The 25,099-nt window shown below is 46.5% G+C and overlaps 2 protein-coding genes and 1 long non-coding RNA gene across 3 annotated transcripts; 1 reads left to right on the top strand and 2 right to left on the bottom strand.

Annotated features, from left to right (window-relative positions):
- Positions 1 to 9,366: 9,366 nt before the first annotated feature.
- On the bottom strand, positions 9,367 to 18,986 carry LOC101934130 (exosome complex component RRP40). Its single transcript, XM_005293962.5, has 4 exons — positions 18,556 to 18,986; positions 14,222 to 14,371; positions 11,188 to 11,339; positions 9,367 to 9,860 (listed from the first exon to the last, which is right to left on the bottom strand). The coding sequence occupies exons 1-4, from the start codon at positions 18,925 to 18,927 to the stop codon at positions 9,659 to 9,661; spliced, it is 876 nt and encodes a 291-aa protein (XP_005294019.3). The 5' UTR covers positions 18,928 to 18,986; the 3' UTR covers positions 9,367 to 9,658.
- Positions 18,987 to 19,053: 67 nt separating this feature from the next.
- On the top strand, positions 19,054 to 22,119 carry LOC135972723 (uncharacterized). Its single transcript, XR_010589206.1, has 2 exons — positions 19,054 to 19,612; positions 20,693 to 22,119. It is a non-coding gene; the product is annotated as an uncharacterized LOC135972723 (long non-coding RNA).
- Positions 22,120 to 22,445: 326 nt separating this feature from the next.
- LOC135972722 (zinc finger and SCAN domain-containing protein 20-like) lies at positions 22,446 to 24,028 on the bottom strand. Its single transcript, XM_065551790.1, has 2 exons — positions 23,397 to 24,028; positions 22,446 to 22,735 (listed from the first exon to the last, which is right to left on the bottom strand). Exons 1-2 carry the CDS (start codon positions 23,896 to 23,898, stop codon positions 22,587 to 22,589), a joined length of 651 nt encoding a protein of 216 aa, XP_065407862.1. The 5' UTR covers positions 23,899 to 24,028; the 3' UTR covers positions 22,446 to 22,586.
- Positions 24,029 to 25,099: the final 1,071 nt, after the last annotated feature.

The raw sequence follows: 25,099 nt of genomic DNA, 5'->3' as shown, positions 1-25,099 counted from the left end.
TAGTGGATGGCTTTGCACAAATGGGGTTCCCTAACTGTGGAGGGGCAATAGATGGGACGCACATTCCTGTTCTGGCACCACCCCATCTAGGATCCAAGTACGTTAATCGGAAGGGGTATTTCTCGATGGTTCTCCAGGCGCTTGTGGATCACCGTGGGCGTTTCATTGACATTAACACAGGCTGGCCTGGAAAGGTGCATGACGCAAGCATCTTTCGGAACACTTGGCTGTTCAGGAAGATGCAGGCCAGGACTTTTTTCCCAGAGCGGAAGATCACGGTAGGGGAAGTTGAAATGCCCATTGTGATCCTTGGAGATCCCGCTTACCCATTAATGCTGTGGCTCATGAAACCCTACACAGAGAGCCTTGACAGCAGCAAGGAACGGTTCAACTACAGGCTGAGCCGGTGCCGAATGACTGTGGAGTGTGCCTTTGGCCGTTTAAAGGCCCGCTGGCGATCTCTGTATGGGAAGCTGGACTTGGCCGAAAGCAGCATCCCCGCGGTTATATCCGCGTGCTGTGCCCTCCATAATATTTATGAAGGGAGGGGTGAAAGCTTCACTCAGGCATGGATCTCCGAGGTTCAACACCTGGAGGCTGAATTTGCACAGCCAGAGAGCAGGGCTATTACAGGGGACTGCAAAGATTAGGGATGCCTTAAGGGAGCAATTTGAGGCTGAAAAACCAGCAGTGATATCTGGTGCCCAGCACGGGAGTGAAGTGCAGTAGTTCCAATCTTTAGGAATCAGTGTCTGCTTAGCAGACAAGCAGACTTGCAGTGCCAGTTTATTTCCTGGGCTAAGGAGTCTTTTACTTTATGCAATAATAAAGAATGTTTTCAAAGCCAAAGAATCCATTTATTGAAAAGAAACAAGGGGGTGGAGTGGGGAACAGTGCAATCACAGATTCGCATATGTCCTGTCTGGTGTGCTGTGCAGTGAGTGCTGCACTTCAGGGCAGCTATACTGCATGGTGATGGGGGTTGAATGCAAAGGGTAAGGGTCGTGGTCTTCAGGGTTGGGTGGTGAAGATACTGGTGTTGGAGGCAGCGGGTGGCGTGAAGAACACGGAAGTTGGGGAAAGTGGGCTGGAGGTGACAGTGGGGCACAACGGAAAGAGTTTTGGGACAAGGGCTGTAGGGGGGGGTGGCATTTTCGTTTTCGGTACTGCTCCTCTTTCTGCATGGCTACCAGCTCCTGGATAGCATCTGCTTGGCACTCCAGGATGCTGATGAGCCTATCAGTGCTTTGCTGCTGGTGCGCTGCGTTTTCCTGGCGGATCCTGCTTTCTCTCTCCCTCCAGTCCTGTGCCTTCTCGTTCTCTTTAATAGATTGCCGCATCACTTCTTGCAGCATGTCTTCTTTGCTTTTTTGCGGTCTCTTCCTGAGTCTTTGCAGTCTCTGAGCAGGCGATAAGAGGGACGGCTGAGGTCTCAAGATTGATGCAGCTGTATGGGCAAAATGCAACATTTAACAGAGGCAGCATTGTTTATACCAGACAGAGTAATGATTCCCCCCACACTTAAGGAGTAGAAAACACACAGGGTCTACACAATAGCATAATTTTCCCGTCCGAAACAGAGCACACATATCCCATGGGAGCCTCAAAATGGTGAGTAATGGGGACTGATTGTTTCAGGGCTGCACTGTCCTCTGCGTTTCTGTGCCTTGGGGAGAGCCAACAGCTTCAGGGGGCACCTACACTGAACACTGTCCCAACATTTTCCACAGGAGTTCGTCCTGGACGATATCTCGCTGCTGAGGGTGACCTGGGAAGCAAGGGAGGGTCTTTTACTGCAATGCGGCTTCTGCCCTGGCCCATATGCAGCTTGCCTGTGTGCAACGATGGTCCCCCCGCCCCTTGCGGCACAGTGGCGTGGACACGTTAGCCTGGCTGGGATAAGGACCACGGTGGCTCTCCCTATAAACCTGCGCAAGCGCATTGCACACGTTCTGGATGAGACGTTCAAGGAGATTACAGAGGCCGATTACCGTGATGTGATAAACCACATCAATGCACTATTCCGCATCTAGGCATGCATGCCTAACCCTCCTCTCCCACCGCGCCGAAAAAATTCCTTCCCGAAAAAAAAAAACGTTTACCGGGAACCTGCTCTTCTATTGTCCTCCACCAAGTACCGGCTGCTGCGACTGGCTACCATCCTCCTGACTCGAGAAGAGCTCCTGGCTGCATGGCTCCAGGGATTCTGGGGTGTCTCCATCCGGCCCACCACCATCACTCCCGTTTTCCTCCTCCTCCTCTTCCTCCTCCTCTTCCTCCTCCCCCTCCCCCCCACCGACTCTGAAGTGTCCATGGTGGTGCTTGGAATGGAGGTGGGGTTAACCCCAAGTATCGCATCCAGCTCCTTGTAGAATCTGCAGGTCGCGCGGGGAGCACCCGAGCGGCCGTTTACGTTGCAGGCTTTGCGGTAGGCACTCCGCAGCTCTTTGACTTTAATCCTGCACTGCAGGGCGTCCCGGTCATGGCCCCTTTCCATCATGTCCTTTAATACCTTCCCAAAGGTATCGTAATTCCTATGGCTGGAGCGCAGCTGGGACTGGAGAGCTTCCTCCCCCCAAACACTGATGAGGTCCAGCAACTCGCCATTGCTCCATCCTGGGGCTCGCTTGGTGCATGGAGGCATGGTCACCAGGAAAGTTTCGCTGATAGCACTCCACACCACACCAGGCTGAGCAAACAGGAAGGGGATTTTTAAAATTCCCAGGGAATGTAAAGGGTCAGTCACATGGTTGGTTACCTGAGGCCAGGGCAGTAGAGTTTGAACTGATGACCAGAGTGGCTAGAACAGGCATTGTGGGATACTGCCGAATAATTCTGGAGGCCATTCACAGCGCATTGGGCGGCCACACTGGCGCCGCAGCACTGCAGCGGCAGCACTGCACTCGTTATTCCTCTCGGAGAGGTGGAGTACATGCAGCGCTGCAACCAAGGAGATACAGCGCTGCAAATGCCTTGCCAGTGTGGACGGGGAGTGAGTTACAGCGCTGGGGGCGGCTTTACAGCGCTGCAACTCGCAAGTGTAGCCAAGGTCTTAGTATTTGTGATGGGAAACAGGTTGGTGAGAGTTAAGAAGATATAATTCCCTAGTTAAGACCCCACCCAGTGCAAAAATTCTCCCTTTAAACCACTAAGCATAATACAGCTTAGTGCCTTTCTCACTGTCTTGAAGACAAATTGGAAACAAAAGAGATTCTCTCCTCCCCACCTCACCATACATAATTATGATACAGTCATGCCTGTCATCATATATTAAAATCTTGGTTTCTGCAGGTTGTCAGCATTCCTTGCTTCTAAACTTTAAAAGTGGCTTTGACTTTTCATCAACAGCACTGGCCCATCCCTAATAGCATGTTTGTTTCCTTCTTCTCAAGGCTGGGTTCTTTAAATGGTAACTGTTAAACCTAAGGGCAGTTATCCCAACAGGTATAAACATGAAATCCTGTTTTCACAGATCAAAAAAGGATTGAAGAACAAATTGCATGATGAAACCCCTACTTTAAAACTACTATAAATAAGTGTAGCTTTTTAGAGCTGGAATAAATCTGTGCCAAGCAGGAAAGCCTAGGAGCCTAGCTTAATTATAAATATTTAATTATTCATAAACTGTATGATTAGTAAAAATACCCTTTTAGTGTGTAGCTTATTTACAGTAGATGAGATACTGATTCTCTGTATTCAGATTTTCACTGTTCATCATTGCCTGTATTAGAAGATGCAACATCCATTCCTATGCAGTTTATGCCTAATGTTTGTATTATACAAGAGCTAGTTAATTCCTGCATGGTCTGCTGCACTGAGTTTGCAGTGGAGTTTTCCAGAAAGACTTACACATTTAATAATGTGTGTCAGTGCTCTGGGTGCATGTACACTAAGGAAAACAAATTTTATAAATTAGCTATCAGCAAATTCCAAACACTTCTTCACCCCTGTAGCCCACAAGGAGTAATGCAGATACTACACTTCAATAACCTTACAATTCTGAATGAAACCAATCAAGCAAGAAAACCCATCAGAGGTAAGCTGGTCTTAAAGGAGGTCTCAAATCTGTTTGGCCTAAAATGCAGGTTTTGTTAAAAGAAAAAGGGAAGGAGGGGGGAAAAGAAAAAAAAAAGGAAAAGCGTGTTAGGGAGTGGAGGGAGCAAATGACATTTAAGACTACCTAATAAATGCTTTCATGATTTTTTTTTTTTTTTTTTTTTTTAATTTCAGTGAACACAATTTTTTCTGGGATGATTTAGTGCAGAAAATTCTAACCCAACAGGCATTGTACTAGTGGTTCCCAGAGAACAGAGCACTGGTGTGGGACTCAAGAGACCTGGCTTCTATTCTGCCACTGGCCTGCTGGTTGGCCTTGAGCAAGTCACTTCACCTCTATGCCTCAATTTCCATGTCTGTAAAATGCAGAAAATAATATTTGCTTCCTTTGTAAAGTCCTTTGAGATCTACTGATGAGCTGTTAGCGCACCCATTCTCAAATTCTGCATGGTCCAACTCCCCTTCCAGCCTCAGTCCTATAGCTCCCCTACAACAACTGGAGCACTTGACTACACAAAATTAAAGAAACAAGATGAAAATAAAGTAGTTTTAAATTGATAGATGTGACTGCTTGACCCTGCCCCACCCCCCATCTATATTTTTTCTCTGACTGTATGACTTTACTTGCATTAGATCTTCCCACAGTGCCAGGAAACACAAGATCTCTAATCTCTTCTGATTCTAGTTTTGTACTCTTGTATGTTCATTGCCCCTCCTGTTTTGCTACTCTGTACAAATGTAATGGCAAGTTGAATCTAAGATACATTTTAAAAAATACAAAGCAGCCATGCAGTGTGGACTGAGGTGCTTGGGGTGTTTTTAGTCCGCAGAAAAATAATCTCTGAAAAGCCTGAATGTGTTCTGGACTAAGTTCCAATTCCCAGGAAGTGTCACTGCTTGGAGACCACCACTTGTTTTTGCTTTGTGACAGAAGACCAAAACTTGGATGACCAAAGAATCAGAAAGAGATGATAAACAAGGAGTGAAACTAAACAGTACAGCTAGGGTATCCAAGCTAAGAGGATTTAAAGAGTAAACAAACAGCATAAAAGGCAAATTATTTGCTGTTTGAATGATCCCACACGTAGGTATTTGTGATCCAAGAACCCCTCAATGCCAACTCGCAAGGGGGGGCAGAGTACAAGAATATCCTAATTCTGGTATAGTATGTACATTCTAGTTAATCAAAGAATGCCATAGGAGGTTTAGATGACAGCCAGGGTCATACTGGTCACGAATATAGTTGTGAAATGTATTCACAGATACTATATAAAGGAGTTATGTATATATTGCAAATATGTTTTAAAGTCTGTATGAAGGCAGAGTTAAGACAGGCTTTCTATCAGACATTGGATGTTTATGCTCCTGTCTCTCTGTCGGCATGTAAATTAAGCATTGTAGGCTATGGGGAGGGAGGCACGCTTACATGTTAAATCAACAGAGAGATGTGAAGTCAACAGAAAGAACTAACAGGTATAGGTACACAACGGGGAAAAAGAACCTTATTTTAACATGAACTTCAAAGCTTTGTTTGGGCAACAAAAAAGACACCCCGTCCTCCCCAACCTAGGAAGTAAACGGACAGCGGTTTACATTCATGAAAAAGAAATCACAACCAGTCTGTGTTGCAATGCTGCATAGGACATTTATGATAAGATAAACTTCTTTAGACGGGGTTAGCCTGTTAGTTTAATCTCTAGAAAGCACATTATGACTTTGTTTTATATGTAACCTTTTGTTTCCACTATCCTTATTCACTGTCTCTTGACTCTTTGCTAATAAAAATTATTGTTTTTACCACAAATATATCTCACTGCTGTAGTATTAAGCAAGGTGCTGATCTTGCATTGACTCATACAAGCTGTTCCCTTGGGGACAGCAGACCTAGTATTTCTGTAGTGAGAGGATAAAGACTGGAGCCTAGAGCCCTGCACGGAACTAGTGTAGAACCCTGCAGCGGGACTGGCATTCCATAGGTCCAGCAGGAGCTGCTGCCATAATAGTAGGGCTCTAATGGAGACTAGAGGGGAACACTTCGAAGGGACTCATGCACTAGAGTGCACTTACTGTTAGCCTGCAGGGCAAAATAAGGGCTGCCACAGGCCGAAGGAGAGTGCTTGGGTGGCTAACAGGCTGGTGGTGTCAGGGAGCTGATACCTAGTTAAGCACAAACAAATCTCCCTCCTCCTGGAGGCAGGGTAGCAACAAGAGACTCTCACTCCTGGGTACCCTGAGAACCATCATAGTATAACATTACAAGAGGCTGGCCCTGCTGTTTGTCAAAAGGCAGAACCCCTGGGCTCCTGAAGCTGCAGCCTTCATTTTAATCATTAAATTATGGTGCCTTGGGAAGGCAACAAAACAAACCAAGACAGACCTTTTTGTATTAGAGTTCCGTATCTGGAGAAGACTACAAAAGTTACAAGACTGGCTACTAAAAAGTTAAGCCCTTCAGATCTGGTTGATAGTTTTATTGCTCAGAAACAACGAACATCTCTTTTCAGCTTTTTTGTCCTTTTAGTTTTACTTACTGTAGAAATCCATTGTTATTCAGAGCTTATCACATATTTCCTAATTAAACTTTGACATTTTTGCAGAGGGGTGGGGCATAAATTAAACAAAATTAGTCCCTGGTGTAACTTAATTGAGTTCATGGGACTTACACCAGGAAAAAAAAAAGAGCCAATATATTTTGAGTATAAGCAAGGCAGTTTTCTTAATTTTACACTGCAAAGAGAAAACTTCATACTATTAGTTCAGTGGTAGATCCAGAATAAAAAGGGCCCAGTAGCATAATTAAAATGGTAGAGCCAAAGGACTGGAGACAGCATGGCTAACAGACCCCCTCATCACAAAGGCTCAAGGCCACACTTGCCGCTGGGGAAAGGGTTCAGCTGCTCTGCAGTTAGAGGAATTTCACCATCTTATTCTAGCAGTTATTTTGGCCCTCTTTGGGCTGCTACTGCCTTATTTCCCATATGATGGTAGAAAGGCATCTAGGTCACTGCAGGAAAGCTACCTGGAAAACAAGTTAACTTTAAAAATATATATATTTTTAACTGCACTCCTGCTGTCTTCATTATCTCAGTGAAGGAGGCTCCTTGTGATCAGTGATAGTTTCATTTTCCAATACAACCCCTCAATAGATTCTTTCATTAAAAATTGTGTTAACTATTTTGAATTAAATGTGCTGAGAAAACACTGCACAGACCAGGCAGATACCAACATTAAAGAACAAACAGTATTTTTCCTGTTAGATCTTTTAATAATGCTAATAAAAAGAAAACCCAGCTTGCCTTATTTTCCTTTGTTCTGCATAATCTGTTGACACAGCAGCATGCTTGATTGCATTTGAAGAATGTTTTTCTGAAAACTTTCCATGTATCACTTGCCTAATTTTTCCCTAACATGCCCTTACATAGCTCATCACTAAGATTTGTAACAACAGATACCCATCATCTATGCTAAAAGGATAACACTCCCAGTGTTATGATAGAAACCTGTAATGAGTGTACAGCATCCTGAGTCCTTTCATGTTATATTAATGTATTTCCATTTCTTGATTAGTCCTGCTATTACATATCATGCTTTGGAGAAAGTGCTTAAAGAAGCTGATAAAAAAATGATTTAATCTTTTTTAAAATCACAAAGCAGTAAAGCCAGCAGGCAAGCGTGCAAACAGCACGAAATGGCACTCTAAGGCAGAATCCAGGTCCTTTGTTTGGAGAGAGGTTTCCAAATTTAGGGAGTCTGAGCACTGGGCTCCAAAGAATCCATCACCTTTGGTATGGGAATAGAAAATTATGCCTCAGAGCCTTCTGCCTCAGCGCTGGCTGAAAAGGTCACTCTTCTGCTCCCTCCAAGAACTGTCAGGGAGAGAAGGAGATAAGCACCACTTGCCATGCTTGACCCAAATATTTTGGTGTTTTGGCATCAATTCCATCTCGGTGGTGGGTCAGCAGGAAGTGCCAGCAAGAACCCTATCTCACTCATGAAAAGATAGAGGACGACTTTCTAGGGTATCTTCGCTCTTTCAACAAGATGCCAGGCAAAGAATCCACTGAGATTCCCCTCACAATCCCGTGAAAGAATGAGTAGGTCTCATCTCTCAACCAGCATTGAAAGGCAATGGTTAAAACCACATTGTCAAGAGCTGAAGAAGGGTGTTTTCCAAATCCCTATCTTTTGGAAGCCAGAGAGGGATTCATGTATGCAGCATGACTGACTCAGCAGGCTTCTGAACATATTATAGTAGGATAAAAATGACTAAGGCTTATACAGCACCAGATTGGTATGCAATGGAACCAATGACTGTGAATTAGTAAGCTTTAGCTAACTTGCAGGATGAGGGACACTTGTAGAAGAGTCTGAGAAAGGTCCTGAAGTGATGTCCCCCCATGAGTTATTCGGGGTATTTAACATTATTAGTAGTATTATCTTAATGCTCAGCAGCCCCAATTAGGGACAATGACTCCATTGTGCTAGGCACTGTACAAACAGAACAAAAAGACCATTCCTGCTCCAGAGAACATACAATTTAAGTGCAAGACAAGAAACAACAGCAGGTTGTAATGAAAACTGATGGTCCTTTAGTTATACAGTCTGATAACAAGACAGTCACTCACTCAGTGGCAAGTAAGTTTAAAACAAATACTTCACACAGCACTGGTATATCCAACCTGTGGAATTTACTTCCACAGAAGATTAAGTCATGCTTGTGGAAAGAATTCAAATAGAGCTGAATAATTTTATAGCCAACATTTGCAGCTGTGTATGCTAAGATAATGGTAATCAAATATGACTCAGGGCATAAAGTGTTCCCCAGTGGGAGGGCGGGTATGTAGCACTATAATCGCAACAATTTTGGACACTTACTAATTACTGTGGAATAAGATGATGCATTTTACACTAAACTTTTTGCTTAATTATTGCTAGCCATATATTTCTAGGAGTATGGAGTAATTTGCTTGGCTTTTTCTTTAAAGGCTGTTTGAACCATCATGTAATTCTGGATCAACTGTTTTTTTTGTTCAGTATGTCATTTCTAGTGCCTTACCTCCCCCGTAGCTTATTAAAGAAACATGAACTTCCATCCTCATGGTCTTCCTCACCTTCTATTTTAGCATTTAGCCTGTCCCATCTGGATTTTTTGTTAAGGTAGGCAGAAGAACTGGCTCCTTATATTAAGGCTTAAAACACTGAGGAGCTTGAATATGTAGAACCTCTTGGTGGAAATAACACCAAATGTGTGTAGGTGATCAATTGAGTTTTCTGCTCTCATTTGACGCAAGAATTAGTGTTACTACTGAATTCTGTATTGCAAAAATCAGTGTGCTCTGCAACAACTCTTTATTGTGAGAGACTTTAAAAGATTACATCTATTTGTTTCATAATAATCAAACACTGCGGCTAAGAAAGCAAAGAGAATGCTTGAATGCGGAAGACTAAACAGATTGAGGGATCAGGAAAGAGGGACTGGTGGGTAAAAAAAATTAAATGGGAGAGACGCAAAGTTTCAAAATGAGTTATTAATATACATCTGAATACAAAAATATTACAATAATTGCAAAGCCTGAAATGAACCCGAGATGTTTTCTTTACATCATCTCTCTGATAGTTTGGCAAATGCTTGTGTTCTTTGTTCTGCTGTCATGTGCTCACAGGCTTCCAAGATATTTGCCACAATTAAAGTCTGTTGAATTGTTTTTGCCTTTACCCATATTCTTCCATTCATTCCAAACACTATCTCAAAAGGGTACAGTTGTCCCAATTCCTGAATGATTTCACAATTGGGAGCTAAAAGCCTGAAAACAAAGTAAAAGGGATGTCAAAAGAAGAAATTATTGTGTAACAAATACATTTCAGTGTTGCTAGTCAATAACAGGACCACTGCTAATACCACCAGTAGTATGAAGGCATGTGTAGCAACTTCAATAGTTAAGGCTGAGTTGAGTTGAAAGCATGGATTCAAACTATATAAAACATAGTAATATTTTGAATTTCTTATTTAGTGCTCATGTAGGAGTTTAATTTAAACAAATTCCAAAACCAAGACGAAATTAAGAGTTAAGATTAAATTAAAAAAAAAAAATCCAAAAATCACCCTGCAGTGACACCGTGCAACAATCATAATGAAGACAGTCTAGTGTTTGTGAACCAGATTTAATTAAGTTGATGTTTAGCTCCTCATTTGTGACTGAGCAGTTACTAGGATTTATTCTAACCTGGAACAGCTCATCCAGACTATGTGAAAGAGGTGCTAATTAAAAATCTTTAAACAGAGAGTGTTTTTTGCTATTGCCCCTCCCTTCCCTCATCCCCTACACAGAGTTTGGAGGGAGGAAACTGATTTTTTGTTTGTTTCTTCATAGTCCTTTTCTTGGTTCTCTTTGGAAGACAGATTTCTAAGGATGCTTGAGAATGCCACTGAAGGCTGTGTGAAGACTGTGTTCAAGGAATTGATGTCATTCTCAGACCAGTTGCTATATACAGATTCTACTCTACCACTGAAGACTGAATATGTTCACAGAAAAAATGATTAGCCTCCATAGGTGACAAAAGCAAGTTTCTGATGGATTGGGTTCACAATATTTTCTAAATAATGTAGCAACAAGATCAAGTAGAAAAGAAATTCCACTTCAATACACTACCACCTATTAAAGTTAAAAGGTAAAGTCTACAATAGAATATGGTTAGAGTACATCTTTCTCAAGGAAGCAGCAAACATACCAGAGGCTTATTAATTTAAAATGCCAGTTTGTAATTGAGGAACAGAGAGGAGCATTTTTAGTTTTGTGACATCTGTTGGTTTCTACTTATTGTATTTTATATTCATTTCCCCTTTCTTTATACTATATTATATTTGTATGCAGATCACAAATTTAGATTCACAAAGATCAAATAACTTTGTCAGGCAATAATGTTGACAACAATATAATACACATCTGTTACTCCACTTGTCATACTGTTCAGACCTGCTGGTTATGGACATCCAATGCTACAGCATTAAATATTAGGGTGCATACCAGTTTCCAACAAGATAAAGAGTTTCACTCATCTGTCACAGCTCAAAAAATTGACAAAATTCAGCTTCTCTCTCATTCCTGGGAAGTTAAAAATTGTAATACTTACTTTCTTATTAGACCTAAAGAAACCTTAAACAACAGGCCTTCGTGTCCAATTACTCCCATTCCATTCGCTCTTCCACTGCTGTCTATACAGACCATCTCTGGTTCCATGTCTTTATTGGCTACAACGAATTGACCATAAATAAGATCTCCCACCTAAAACAAGTGATGGGAAATGTTCAGAGAAACTGTATCATGTCTGTATATCTTTTTTGTTAAACTCGTCCCTAGGTTCTTGGCTGCTGGTGGGTGCAGAGCACCCACTAATTTTTCCCTGTGGATGCTCCAGCCCCAGAGCACCCACAGAGTCAGCGCCTATGGCTCAGGCAGGCTCAGGCTTCGGTCCCCCTGCTGGGGTCATGTAGTCATTTTTGTTGTCAGAAGGGGGTCGCGGTACAATGAAGTTTGAGAACCCCTGTTCTATGCTATAAGAAAATATCTACATTTTTCTTTATAAAACTTTGAAAATGTTTGCACTGAACTTCTGAACCCAGGCACTGGAATCATTCCCCCACCCCCCACCCAGTAGGGCTATCAAAATCAGATGGGCAATCAAGGAACATTGAGATACAATGGATTAGTTAATGGCCCTATCCCATCTTGGAAATCCTATGTGCAAGAAAGCTCATCATGTGGACTTGGAAGCTGAATGAAGGAAATAAGGTCTCAGGAAAATGTTCTGCCTCCCTCTTTGCTGTTTGAACTCTGACAGGGCCAGAGAGTCTAAGCTGAGGCAGAGATCCCCAGGGGTTACCCCTGGGTCTGCCCTGAAGGACACTTCGAATTGACAGAGCATTACAGCTCTCATGCGCTGAGGATTTAGGTTATAACTAATTTATATGTACACACTTACTTGCTTTAACCTGTAAGTAACTCTTGTTTCTTTTTCCTAGTTAACAAATCTTTAGATATTATTACAGGACTGGCTACAGGCATTGTCTTTGGTATAAGATCTTGGATACCAAATTACCTGGGATAAATGTCTCTTGGACTGAAAGCAACAAAGCAACCTGAACATGGAGTGACTTTTGCTGGACCATTAGTCCAGCTTGTCTGGGTGGCAAGATAGACTGGAGAGTCTAAGGGGAGTGTCTGTGATTCCCTGGTAAGACTGTTCCAGTAACAAATGTAAACTCCTGGATCACTGCCTTGGTGAAATCTAATTATAGAACACATCACTAGGTTTGGGTGGGGGTGGGGGGAAATAGTCTATCCTGTTTTAAAGTCTGCCCTGAGATAGGAACACACAATCGGGACCTTCTCCAGACAGCATGACAGTCACATTTCATAAGAGCCTGTTTTATAAAATGTGAATTTTAGGCCTAAACCAGAGGTCTCAAAAACGCGGTGGCCCGTGGGGTTATTTTCTGTGGCCCATGAGCTTCTTGCAACCCCCCTGCCCTTCCCCACCGTTTACCTACAGCGGCTCCGGCCTGACCCGCACGAGGGCCACACGAGGACTAGTACATTGGCCCGAGGGCTCATTTACTGACACCTCCCCCCCGCCGCCGCCCTCGGCCCCGCTCCCACTCCACCCCTTCTAAGACGACCCACCCCTGCCCCGCCTCTTCCAACCCCTTCCCCGAAATCCCCACCCCAACTCTGCCCCCTCCCTGCTCCCACGGGGTGCAGGAGGGGGTGGGGAGTGCAGGGGCTCAGGGCCGGGAGTTGGGGTGTGGGGTGCAGGAGGGGTGAGGGGTGCGGCGGGGGTCAGGGCGCAGCAGGGGGTTCAGGGCAGGGGGTCGGGGTGCAGGAGGCGTGCAGCAGGGGTTTCAGGGCAGGGAGTTCGGCTGCAGGGGGGCTTCGGGGGGCGGGCTCCGGCCCGACGTGCACCCGGACAGGCTCCCTGCCTGCCCTGCTCCCACGCCGCTCCGGGAAGTGGCCGGAACCTGGGGAAGAAGGGGCGCAGGGGCGTGTGTGGCTGTTGCTTCAGGCACCGCCCCCAGCAGCTGCCATTGGCCAGGAATGGGGACCCGCAGCCAATGGGAGCTGCTGCGGGCGGTGCCTGAAGCAACAGCCACACGCCCCTGAGCCCCTCCTTCCCCAGGTTCCGTCTGTTTCCCGGGGCGGCGCAGGGAGCCTGCCCCGGTGCACATTGGGCCGCAGCCCGCCCCCTGAACCCCTCCTGCAGCCAAACCCCCGCCCCGAAACCCCTGCCACACCCCAACCCCCTGCCCTGAAACCCCTGCTGCAGCCCGCAGCCCGCACCCCTCCTGCACCCCAAACCCCTGCCCTGAGCCCCCAGCTGCACCCCACACGCCTCCTGCACCCCAACCACCTGCCCTCAGTCCCCTGCTGCACCCTGACCCCCTGCTGCACCCCGCACCCCTGCCCTGAACCCCACACTGCACCCCTCACCCCTCCTGCACCCCTCACCCCAACTCCCTGCCCTGAGCCCCCACCACACCCCTCCTACACTCCCTGGGAGCAGGGAGGGGGCGGAGTTGAGGTGGGGATTTCGGAGAAGGGGTTGGAATGGGGGCAGGGAAGGGGTGGGAAGAGGCGGGGCTTCATGGAAGTGGTGGAGTGGGGGCAGGGCCGAGGGCGGCAGGGAGGAAGTGTCAGTAAATACGGCCCTCGGGCCAATGTACTAGTCCTCATGTGGCCCTCGTGGTCATTTGAGTTTGAGACCCCTGGCCTAAACTGATTTCTGATGCTCTTTGAAGAGCTATTCCACTGCCATCTTCTACCAGTAATATCTGAGAAGATACAGTTACAACATCCTCTGTACAACAAATGGCAAAGCCTGGCACCTACTGCTGTGACAGTCAGTGATCAAAAGAAGAAAATCCATGATCTGTAATTGACTTCCTCTACCATAGCCCAACATAAAGGCCTAGGAGAAAGGGAAGGAAACAAAGCCACTACAGAAAGAAGTTTGTACATGTCATGGAAAATCTATCACATATCAGAACATCTTATGACTAAGGGATACAGGCAAATATTTGAGTATATTTTAAATTGTCACTTTGCAAGAAAGTGAAAATATAATACTTTAAAGGCTTCAATACTGTCAATATATATAACAAGAACATTACCTGCACATTTGGTCTGTTTCTTTTGGTTGCACCTTCAAATGCCAAGTAGGACAAAGAAGCTTGCTCACTTCCACCAACATCCACTTTGAATACGTCACCTGCCTTGATAGTCACTATGCCTATCACATGATCTCCCTTGACTGGGACATACTGAAAATTAAAACAAACATGTACAAGAAATAAATATATCTTTTTACATGTATATACACATCCATACAATACACAAGCACCGTATACAAAGAAGCTGAGTGACCAAACTTATTTCCAAAATAAAAGTTGCTGAAAAAAAATCTTGATACAGTATCAAAATGAACTTCTATTTTTAGAAGGCACAGACCCCACTGAAAATACTTACATTTACTTCAACAGGATTATTCATAAAAGTTAAGCATGTGTGTTTACAAGATTAGGGCTTCACAGTCTTTATAAATAAGGGTAAATCTACAGTGCAGCTAGAAGCATGCTTCCCAGTGCGAGCAGACACATACACTAGCTCTGCTTGAACTAGTATGCTAAAAATAGCAGTGTGGCCAGGGTGGCACAGGCTAGCCACCCGAGTACAATAATATCAGACACTGTGGGTATGTACTCAGGAGACTAGCGGCTGCCACACTTTTATTTTTAGTGGATTAGCTTGAGCTAGCACACCTATCTACCTGCACTGGGAAGCACACTCCCAGCTGTAGTGTAGACATGACCTAACTGTTGTGAAGACACCTTTAGGGTAAGTCAGTGGTTCCCAAACTGGGGTTCGTGAACCCCTGGGGGTTTGCAAAATGTTACAGGGGGTTCTCGGGAAAAAGTTCTCTAATGGCGGTAAGAGATGTTGCTAGGGATCCTGGGCAGCATGGGGCCAGCAGCCTGGAGCCCCTGGACTTCCAAGAGCTAAGCAGATCAAAGCAAGCATTGCTATCACACTGAGGAGATTTAAACTTCAAGACTCTTTATAAGAAATGGAAAGGGAGGTGGATATTTTTTGCTGTTTTTAAAATTATATAGGCAGCTAGTATTGTTTTTAAAATTATTATGAACAATTTTAAGCTTTGTTGTAACGTGCATTGTTTGCCTGGACTGCTCAAGACCTGAATGCTTGTGTAGGAGGAACTCTTTGAGTTGGCTTCTTAAATGCCTTCATGCTGTTTCACATCTGAAACATAGGAGCCTTGTCTTACAACAGGCTTATTCAAAGTGATACAAGCTACAAAAGTGAGATCTTGGAAGAGTGTTGCTGTTTTCATAATGCAATAAAAATACTGTAATGATAACTAATAATTAATAACAAATAGTGTGTAATAAACATGTCATAAAAACAAATTTTATATTCCCAAGATCACTGCTTTTATAATGTATACTCAAATAAAGGAGAAAATCCCTGGAAATATTCATTTTTAGGAGGGGGTTCACGAGACTTGACATTTTAGTGAAAGGGGTTCACAGGTTGTTAAAGTTTGGGAACCACTGGGGTAACTGTTACCTAACTTGACTTCCATCCACATACAAATCTCTAGCTCAAGTTAATTGTTGCTTTAAACTCAAGCTAGCTGGCCCATTGAGGGAGTGGGTGGGTTGATGCTTGAGTGATGCTGAATCTAGTAATGCTGTGTGAATGCAACAGCTCAAATTACAAGAGTCTCATCAGTAGCAAATCCAATTATTCTGTGCAACTCCAGTGTTGTTTTCTAGTGTGGTGGTCACTCTCAGTGGAACTAACCTAGCTTTGAGTACAGTAATGAGCAAACTAACAAGAGCTAACAGCTACAGTGAAGACAAGCCATTAGAGCAGGGGTAGGCAACCTTTCAGAAGTGGTGTGCCGAGTCTTCATTTATTCACTTTAATTTAAGGTTTTGCATACCGGTAATACATTTTAACGTTTTTAGAAGCTTTTTCTTTAAGTCTATATTATATAACTAAATTATTGTTGTATGTAAAGTAAACAAGGTTTTCAAAATGTTTAAGAAGCTTCATTTAAAATTAAATTAAAATGCTGATCTTACGCCGCCAGCCTGGAGTGCTGTTCACCTAGGCCTGCAGCGGGCTCAGCGGGGCCTGCAGCGGGACGCCAGCTGGCAAGGGGCCGGCAGCCGGGACCCCAGACCTGGGGGGGGGGGTCAGGGCAGAGGGCTGGGTGTGTGTGTGTGGGGGGTTCAGGGCAGAAGGCTGGGTGTGTGGGGGGTCAGGGCAGAGGGCTGGGGTGCTCGGCTCATGGGGGTGCTCCCAGCCCCCTGCCCTGAGCGGCTCATGGCAGGGGCTGGAAGGGATATGCCCTGTTCCACCCCCTTCCCCAAGGTCCCGTCCTTACCTCTTCTCTGCCTGCTCTACGGAGCAGCGAGCATGCTGATGCTCGGCTCTGCCTCGCTCCCCCCTCCCTCGCAAGGGCCAACTGCTGATCAGCGGCAGGGAGAGGGAGGGGGAGGGGCAGGAAAACACCACGCTGGGGAGGGAAGCGGGGGAGGGTGGAAGCTTGGCTGCTGCAGGACCAAGCTTCTGCCTCCTGCCCCCCCCAGGGGAGAGCGGTGGGCGGGGGGGCTGAGTGGGGCTGGGGGCTGGGACCCTCCCCCCAACTCTCCCCTGTGGGGGCAGGAGGTAGAAGCTTGGTCCTGCAGCAGCCAAGCTTACCCTCCCACCCCCGCTTCTTCCCCCAGCGTGGTGCTTTCCTGTTCCTCCTCCTCTCACCGGGCAGGCAGCAGTGTGCCACTCAAAATCGGCTTGCATGCCGTGTTTGGCACGCGTGCCATAGGTTGCCAACCCCTGCCTTAAAGTGCTAGTATAAAATTAGGACTGCAAAAAAAAGTGCGGAAAAGACATCCTGATTGTGTGTCTCTCTAAGAGGAAGTGACAGGAAATTCACAAGGGACATTTAAAATTGGACGAGACATTGGTAATGATCCTATAACGAACAACCCTAGCCCTGCAGTAATGGGATAGATTAGAAGTAATGGTCTTCATTTTATTTAACTTCTATAATATCTACAAATTTCTGTTAACACGATGGCTAGCGAAATAATCAGTTGTGCAATTTAAATCTTCATTAATTTTCAGCATTAACTCTCCAATAAGGTTACTACAACAATTTACACATCATAAAGATACTGTTTCAGTATGGCAGCAGAATGAGCAAAAACATTACACTGGTCTCCGTTTGGATGGTTTCTCTTTTAGGAGGACCCTTGTCCACATTACCGCTAGAACTGAGAGTTTGCAACCAATTAGGGTCACCGTCAGCTTCACCAATAACAGTTTGCCACCACACAGCAACTTTTCAGTCATTAGGGCCAATTAATTTCTGTAATTAGCAACTCTGCCTTTATTGTGAGAAATTTTGGCCAGCTATCCCATAGCATCCCATCAGTTGCTGTAGCCTGCACCAAGTGTGGTTATTTTAGAACCTCCTCAGCCCCCTTTTTTCCAGATGAGGTTACAGTTAAGTCTTCTGAGTAAGCTTAGATGCTGGGGAGGATTCCCACACTTTTGGCACAAAGAGGGAAAAAAATCTCCTATTGTTACCAGCAGCAGTGTATTTTTACCAGTGATACCTCTAGCTTTCTCAGCTACCAGTTGCAACACTGAACCACATAACTAGCAGGTTTGTTGAACACAGCAAAGGGCAGAAACACCCTGTATACAGTAGCACTCCCACTTTTGCTACCACTAGAGAAACCACAGCAGTGGTAAATTAATGCCCAAAGCCTGGTACTCATGAGGCCCTGGAATTGAACAGCAATTTATGTACACCGTTGGATGTACAACTCAACAACTGTACAGTGTTATGGTAGGATTAGTTATTACAAGAACACAGTTGTGGGTGACCCCCACACAACAAAGTAATAGCGTGCATAACGCCTTACAAGAACGGATATCTGTGCCACACTAGGCTTCAAATCAGGGATTATTAGCAGCATCATAAACAGATTGTAGTCAATCACGCCACTGACAAGTGGCACAGTATAGTAGTAATTTGTGTGTGGACGGGGACTAAGTGGACACCAGACGTTGCCTGCAGCCCCGCAATTCCCAAGAAAAGCAATGGAAGGGGTTTCCACTCCGGTTCTGCGTGAAGGGTGCTCTGAATGAAGGGTGCCACAGCGAGCTTTAAAGAGGAGGCGAGGTGCAGCGCCTGGAGAGTGAGAAAGTGAGGCGAGAGGAAGGAAGAGAGGGACCGTCCCAGCAAGGGCGAGCTTCAGAGCAAGCTCACCAGGCTTCAGCCAAGGCGCTCTGTGCGCAGAGCCACACGGAGCCCACCGGGGGAAAGGCACTCACAGCACCCACCCCCGCTCTGCAGCGCCGCCCGCCCCTCATCCCTTGGGCCCGCCCCCGTCAGCTCCGGCGCTCTCACCCGCTTCTGCTGGGAGTCCACCCAGTAGGCCCCGCCCGAGCCGCCTCCGGCCCCGCCCGGCTGGCGGTGGCGCAGCAGCCCGCACTTGGTGACCAGGAGCCCGGCCCGACAGCTCCTCAGGCCCGGCCCGCACACCAAGCGGCCCGGCAGAGCGGCGCCCGGGCCCAGCCACAGCCGCTCCCCATCCGCCTCGGGGTGCGAGGGCAGCAGCAGCACGTCCCCCGGCAGCACCACCTGCCCCACGCACTCCTCGGCGGGCAGGGCCCCAGCCTCTGTCGCCGCCATGGTCAGGGTCAGGCCTTTTCTCGGGCCGGCCAGCTTCCCCGAGCCTAAGGCGCGTGCGCGACAAGGTGCCGCATGCGCAGAAAGCATAGAAAAGCGGCGGGGAGTGGGGGTCACATCCGTGCGCAGGCGCACAACTAGTCTTTGCCTGGCTGCTATTGCGGAGAGAAAAGCCCGGGTGTCCGTCGCTCCGAACTGTCCCAGCCGGGGCCGTGCGCGAGGCTCCTGCCATGGCGGTGGGTGTCGGTACCGGTGTCAGGGGGCCCGCAGGCGAGGAGCGTTGGGTTGGTGCAGCCGAAGGGCCTGGCCCTGCCCTGTGTCACAGCTGTGCTGCTAGACATTAACTAAGGGCCTCAGTGTAGCCCTAACTGGCTACTAAGCCTGTAAAGTCAACCTCCATCTCCGCATAACTGCCCCCCACGCCCGGACTTCACAATGAAACTGTGCGATTGCAGGGCGGGGGTCTGCCCTGGTGCCACACTGTCATAACTATAAAGGGAAGGGTAACAGCTGTCCGGTGTACAGTACTATAAAATCCCTCCTGGCCAGAAACTCCAAAATCCTTTTCCCTGTAAAGGGGTAAGAAACTCAGGTAACCTGGTTGGCATCTGACCTAAAGGACCAATAAGGGGACAAGATACTTTCAAATCTTGGGGGGGAGGCTTTTGTTTGTGCTCTTTGTTTGGGAAGCGGTTCGCTCTTGGGACTGAGAGGGACCAGACATCAATCCAGGTTCTCCCCATCTTTCTAAACAAGTCTCTCCTATTTCAAACTTGTAAGTAAATAGCCAGGCAAGGCGTCTTAGTTTTACTTTGTTTTCTCAACTTGTAAATGTACCTTTTACTAGAGTGTTTATCTTTGTTTGCTATACTTTGAACCTGAGGCTAGAGGGAGGTCCTCTGAGCTCTTTAAGTTTGATTACCCTGTAAAGTTATTTTCCATACTGATTTTACAGAGATGATTTTTACCTTTTTCTTTAATTAAAAACCTTCTTTTTAAGAACCTGATTGATTTTTCCTTGTTTTAGATCCAAGGGGGTTGGATCTGTATTCACCAGGGAATTGGTGAAAGGTTTCTCAAGGCTTCCCAGGGAAGGGAATCCATTTGGGAATGGTGGCAGCGGACCAGAGCTAAGCTGGTAGTTAAGCTTAGAAGTCTTCATGCAGGCCCCCACATTTGTACCCTAAAGTTCAAAGTGGGGATACAGCCTTGACACACACATTGCAGGACCAGCTCCCGGATGCCTGCAGGAATTGCAGGTAGTCAAATCTGCTCGCTCGTACGGTTGACTGGTTCTATTTGTAATATACACAAACCAGTTTTTTCTCTCTAATATTTTAATAATTGACTCGTGTACATATATACTAACTTCTAAACTAGAAAGCTGGAGTTAGAATGAGAAAACGGAACAGAAGACTGATCTGCCACTGGATTCTTAACCAGTTGCGACATCACCTGGCCAAAAAAAAAAAATACTAGAGGGTTGATTATAGTACAACCATGTCAAATTGACTAAGGCCTTGGCTACACTTGCAGATGTACAGCGCTGTGAGTTAAACCTGACTTTGTGCAGCTGAGTAGGGAAAGTGCTGCAGTCTGTCCACACTGACAGCTACCCAGCGCACTGTCGTGGCCACATTTGCGGCAATTGCAGTGCTATTGGGAGCGGTGCATTATGGGCAGTTATCCTACAGAGCACCTTTTCCCATTCTGGTGCAGTGGGTTGTGCGAAGGGGGTGTGGGTGCGGGGGATTCTGGGTCCTGTTCCAATGCCCCGTGATGCATCGCTTCGCATCACAGAAATCCCTTTGTTTCCGTCTACCTTTGGTGCCATCTTTCAATGGTTTCTGTGCAGCGCGATCTGTCTGCGGGAAATGGAATCTGAACTGCTGAGGTGTATGCTGACGAGTCTCGCCAGCACGTCACGTTTGGCTGTCGAACTATTCCTTAAGATCCAAAGTGACAGTGAGAGTGAGGGTGAGGAGTCCGACGATGCTATTGAGCCGCGTAACTCGTATGACACGAAATTGCGTGTGGCATTCACGGACATGCTCAGCACCGTGGAACACCGCTTTTGGGCTTGGGAAACAAGCACCGAGTGATGGGATCACATCGTCATGGAAGTCTGGGATGACGAGCAGTGGCTGCAGGACTTTCGGATGAGAAAAGCCACTTTCATGGGACTGTGTGAGGAGCTTGCCCCCACCCTGCGGCACAAGGACACGAGATTGAGAGCTGCCCTGCCAGTGGAGAAGGGGTGGCTATTGCAATCTGGAAGCTAGCAACTCCAGACAGCTACCGGTCGGTTGCAAACCAGTTTGGAGTGGGAAAGTCGACCATTGGAATAATGTTGATGCAAGTTTGCAAGGCCATTAATCGCATCCTACTCAGAAGAACTGTGACTCTGGGTAACGTGCAGGAAATAGTGGATGGCTTTGCACAAATGGGGTTCCCTAACTCTTGAGGGGTGATAGATGGGATGCACATTCCTATTCTGGCACCACCCCCTTAGGATCCGAGTATGTTAATTGGAAGGGGGTATTTCTCTATGGTTCTCCAGGCGCTTGTGTATCACCGTGGGCGTTTCATTGACATTAACACAGGCTGGCCCGGAAAGGTGCATGACGCACGCATCTTTCGGAACACTTGGCTGTTCAGGAAGATGCAGACTGGGACTTTTTTCCCAGAGCGGAAGATCACGGTAGGGGAAGTTGAAATGCCCGTTGTGATCCTTGGAGATCCCGCTTACCCGTTAATGCTGTGGCTCATGAAACCCTACAGAGGGAGCCTTGACAGCAGCAAGGAACGGTTCAATTACAGGCTGAGCCGGTGCCGAATGACTGTGGAGTGTGCCTTTGGCTGTTTAAAGGGCCACTGGCAATCTCTGTTTGGGAAGCTGGACTTGGCCGAAAACAGCATCCCCGCAGTTATATTCGTGTGCTGTGCCCTCCATAATATTTGTGAAGGGAAGGGTGAAAGCTTCACTCAGGCATGGACCTCCGAGGTTCAACACCTGGAGGCTGAATTTGCACAGCCAGAGAACAGGGCTATTACAGGGGCCTAGCGCGGGGCTGCAAGGATTAGGGATGCCTTAAGGGAGCGATTTGAGGCTGAAAACCAGCAGTGATATCTGGTGCCCTGCACGGGAGTGAAGTGCAGTAGTTCCAATCTTTAGGAATCAGTTTCTGCTAAGCAGACAAGCAGACTTGCAGTGCCTGTTTATTTCCTGGGCTAAGGAGTCTTTTACTTTATGCAATAATAAAGAATGTTTTCAAAGCCAAAGAATCCATTTATTGAAAATAAAAAAAAAATATTTATTGAAAAGAAACAAGGGGGTGGAGTGGGGAACAGTACAATCACAGATTCGCGTATGTCCTGTCTGGTGTGCTATGCAGTGAGTGCTGCACTTCAGGACAGCTATACTGCATGGTGATGGGGGTTGAGTGCAGAGGGTAAGGGTTGTGGTTTTCAGGGCTGGGTGGTGAAGATACTGGTGTTGGAGGCAGCAGGTGGCGTGAAGAACACGGAAGTTGGGGAAAGTGGGTTGGAGGTGACAGTGGGGCACAATGGAAAGAGTTTTGGGACAAGGGCTGTAGCGGGGGGTGGCGTTTGCGGTACTGCTCCTCTTTCTGCATGGCTACCAGCTCCTGGATAGTGTCTGCTTGGCGCTCCAGGATGCTTATGAGCCTATCAGTGCTTTGCTGCCGGTGCGCTGTGTTTTCCTGGCAGATTCTGCTTTCCCTCTCCCTTCAGTTCTGTGCTTTCTCATTCTCTTTAATAGATTGCCGCATCACTTCTTGCAGCATGTCTTCTTTGCTTTTTCGCGGTCTCTTCCTGAGTCTTTGCAGTCTCTGAGCAGGCGATAAGAGGGACGGCTGAGGTCTCAAGGTTGATGCAGCTGTATAGGCAAAATGGAACATTTAACAGAGACAGCATTGTTTATACCAGACAGAGTAATGATTCCCCCCGCACTTAAGGAGTAGAAAACACACAGGGTTTGTAATAATAGCATAATTTTCCCGTCTGAAACAGAGCACACATCCCACGGGAGCCTCAAAATGGTGAGTAGGGGGGACTGATTGTTTCAGGGCTGCACTGTCCTATGGGTTTCTGTGCCTTGGGGAGAGCCAACAGCTTCAGGGGGCACCTACACTGAACCCTGTCCCAACATTTTCCACAGGAGTTCGTCCTGGACGATATCTCGCTGCTGAGGGTGACCTGGGAAGCAAGGGAGGGTCTTCTACTGCAATGCGGCTTCCGCCCTGGCACATATGCAGCTTGCCTGTGTGCAGCAATGGTCCCCCGCCCCCCTCACGGCACAGTGGCACAGACACGTTAGCCTTGCTGGGACAAGAACCACGGTGGCTCTCCCGATAAACCTGCTCAAGCGCATTGCACATGTTCTGGATGAGACATTCGAGGAGATTACCGAGGCTGATTACCGCGATGTGATAAACCACATCAATGCACTATTCCGCATCTAGGCATGCATGCTTAACCCTCCTCTCCCAAAGAGCCCGCACCGAAAAAATTCCTTCCCGAAAAAAAAACCCGCTTACCGGGAACCTGCTCTTCTGTTTGTCCTCCACCAAGTACCGGCCGCTGTGACTGGCTACCTTCCTCCTGGCTCGAGAAGAGCTCCTGGCTGCATGGCTCCAGGGATTGCGGGGTGTCTCCATCCGGCCCATCACCATCACTCCCGTTTTCCTCCTCCTCTTTTTCCTCCTCCCCCCGCCCCCCGACTGGCTCTGAAGTGTCCATGGTGGTGCTTGGAGTGGACGTGGGGTTAACCCCAAGTATTGCATCCAGCTCTTTGTAGAATCGGCAGGTTGCGGGGGGAGCACCCAAGCGGCCATTTGCATCGCGGGCTTTGCAGTAGGTATTCCGCAGCACCTTCACTTTAATCCTGCACTGCAGGGCGTCCCGGTCATGGCCCCTTTCCATCATGTCCTTTGATATCTTCCCAAAGGTATCGTAATTCCTACTGCTGGAGCGCAGCTGGGACTGTACAGCTTCCTCCCCCCAAACACTGATGAGGTCCAGCAACTCGCCATTGCTCATTGCTGGGGCTCACTTGGCGCGTGGAGGCATGGTCACCTGGAAAGATTCGCTGATAGCACGCCACGCTGGGCTGAGCAAACAGGAAGGGGATTTTTAAAATTCCCGGGGAATGTAAAGGGTCGGTCACATGGTTGGTTACCTGAGGCCAGGGCAGTAGAGTTTGAACTGATGACCAGAGTGGCTAGAACAGGCATTGTGGGATACTTCCGAATAATTCTGGAGGCCATTCACAGCGCATTGAGCGGCCACACTGGCGCCGCAGCGCTGCAGTGGCAGCGCAATACTCGCTATTCCTCTCGGAGAGGTGGAGTACATGCAGCGCTGCAACCAAGGAGATACAGCGCTGCAAATGCCTTGCCAGTGTGGATGGGGAGTGAGTTACAGCGCTGGGGGAGCCTTTACAGCGCTGTAACTCGCAAGTGTAGCTAAGGAAGACCTTAGAAATTCCCCTGCCAATCTTCTACCATGATCTTAAATAAAAAGAACCCTAAGAGTTTATTTGCGTATCAAAAATATAACATGAACATCCAGAATATTGAAGAAAATAACATAAGGCAGATGTAACACAAAACTTTTAAATCTTGTCTTGCTTCCAGAAGTTGCATGAGGTGAATTGAAAAATACTGTCTTTTGTTTTGTACAGTGCAAATATTTGTAATAAAAATAAATATAAAGTGAGCACTGTACGCTTTGTATTCTGTTTTAATTGAAATCAATATATTTGAAAATGTAGAAAATATCCAAAAATATTTAAATAAATGGTATTCTATTATTGTTTAACAGCACGATTAATCACGATTTTTTAAAATCGCTTGACAGCCTTACTGCTAGTTAATACATTTTTTAGTGTGTTAGCTTTTGTTTCTTTGTCTTAGTCCCAAGTTTTTAAAATGTGGCTTCTAATTCTACCATATACTTTGGCTGCACAGTCATTTGATCCTGCAAATGGTATAATTTGCATGAGCAAATGAAGGATAGAAGTTAAGGCACCTTTAAAAAAGCTGACTCCATATATAGTAATCTTTTATCATTATCATATAGTACTAAAATGTAAGTGTGCCAGATACGGCAATTTCCTGTGTATTTCTGGGAGACTTACTGAATTAAGTTTAAGGTATCTTTGGGGTCCACAGTATTAAATGCAACTTTTATATGTTATTGTGGACTGTGAGGCCTAGGAATTCAAAGGACTGTTTGGTAA

The sequence above is a fragment of the Chrysemys picta genome, chromosome 7 (genome assembly GCF_011386835.1).
Source record: "Chrysemys picta bellii isolate R12L10 chromosome 7, ASM1138683v2, whole genome shotgun sequence".
Classification (NCBI taxonomy): Eukaryota; Metazoa; Chordata; order Testudines; family Emydidae; genus Chrysemys; species Chrysemys picta.
The sequence above is the reverse complement of the archived record's forward strand: the minus strand, read 5'-3'. Positions and strand labels throughout refer to the sequence as shown.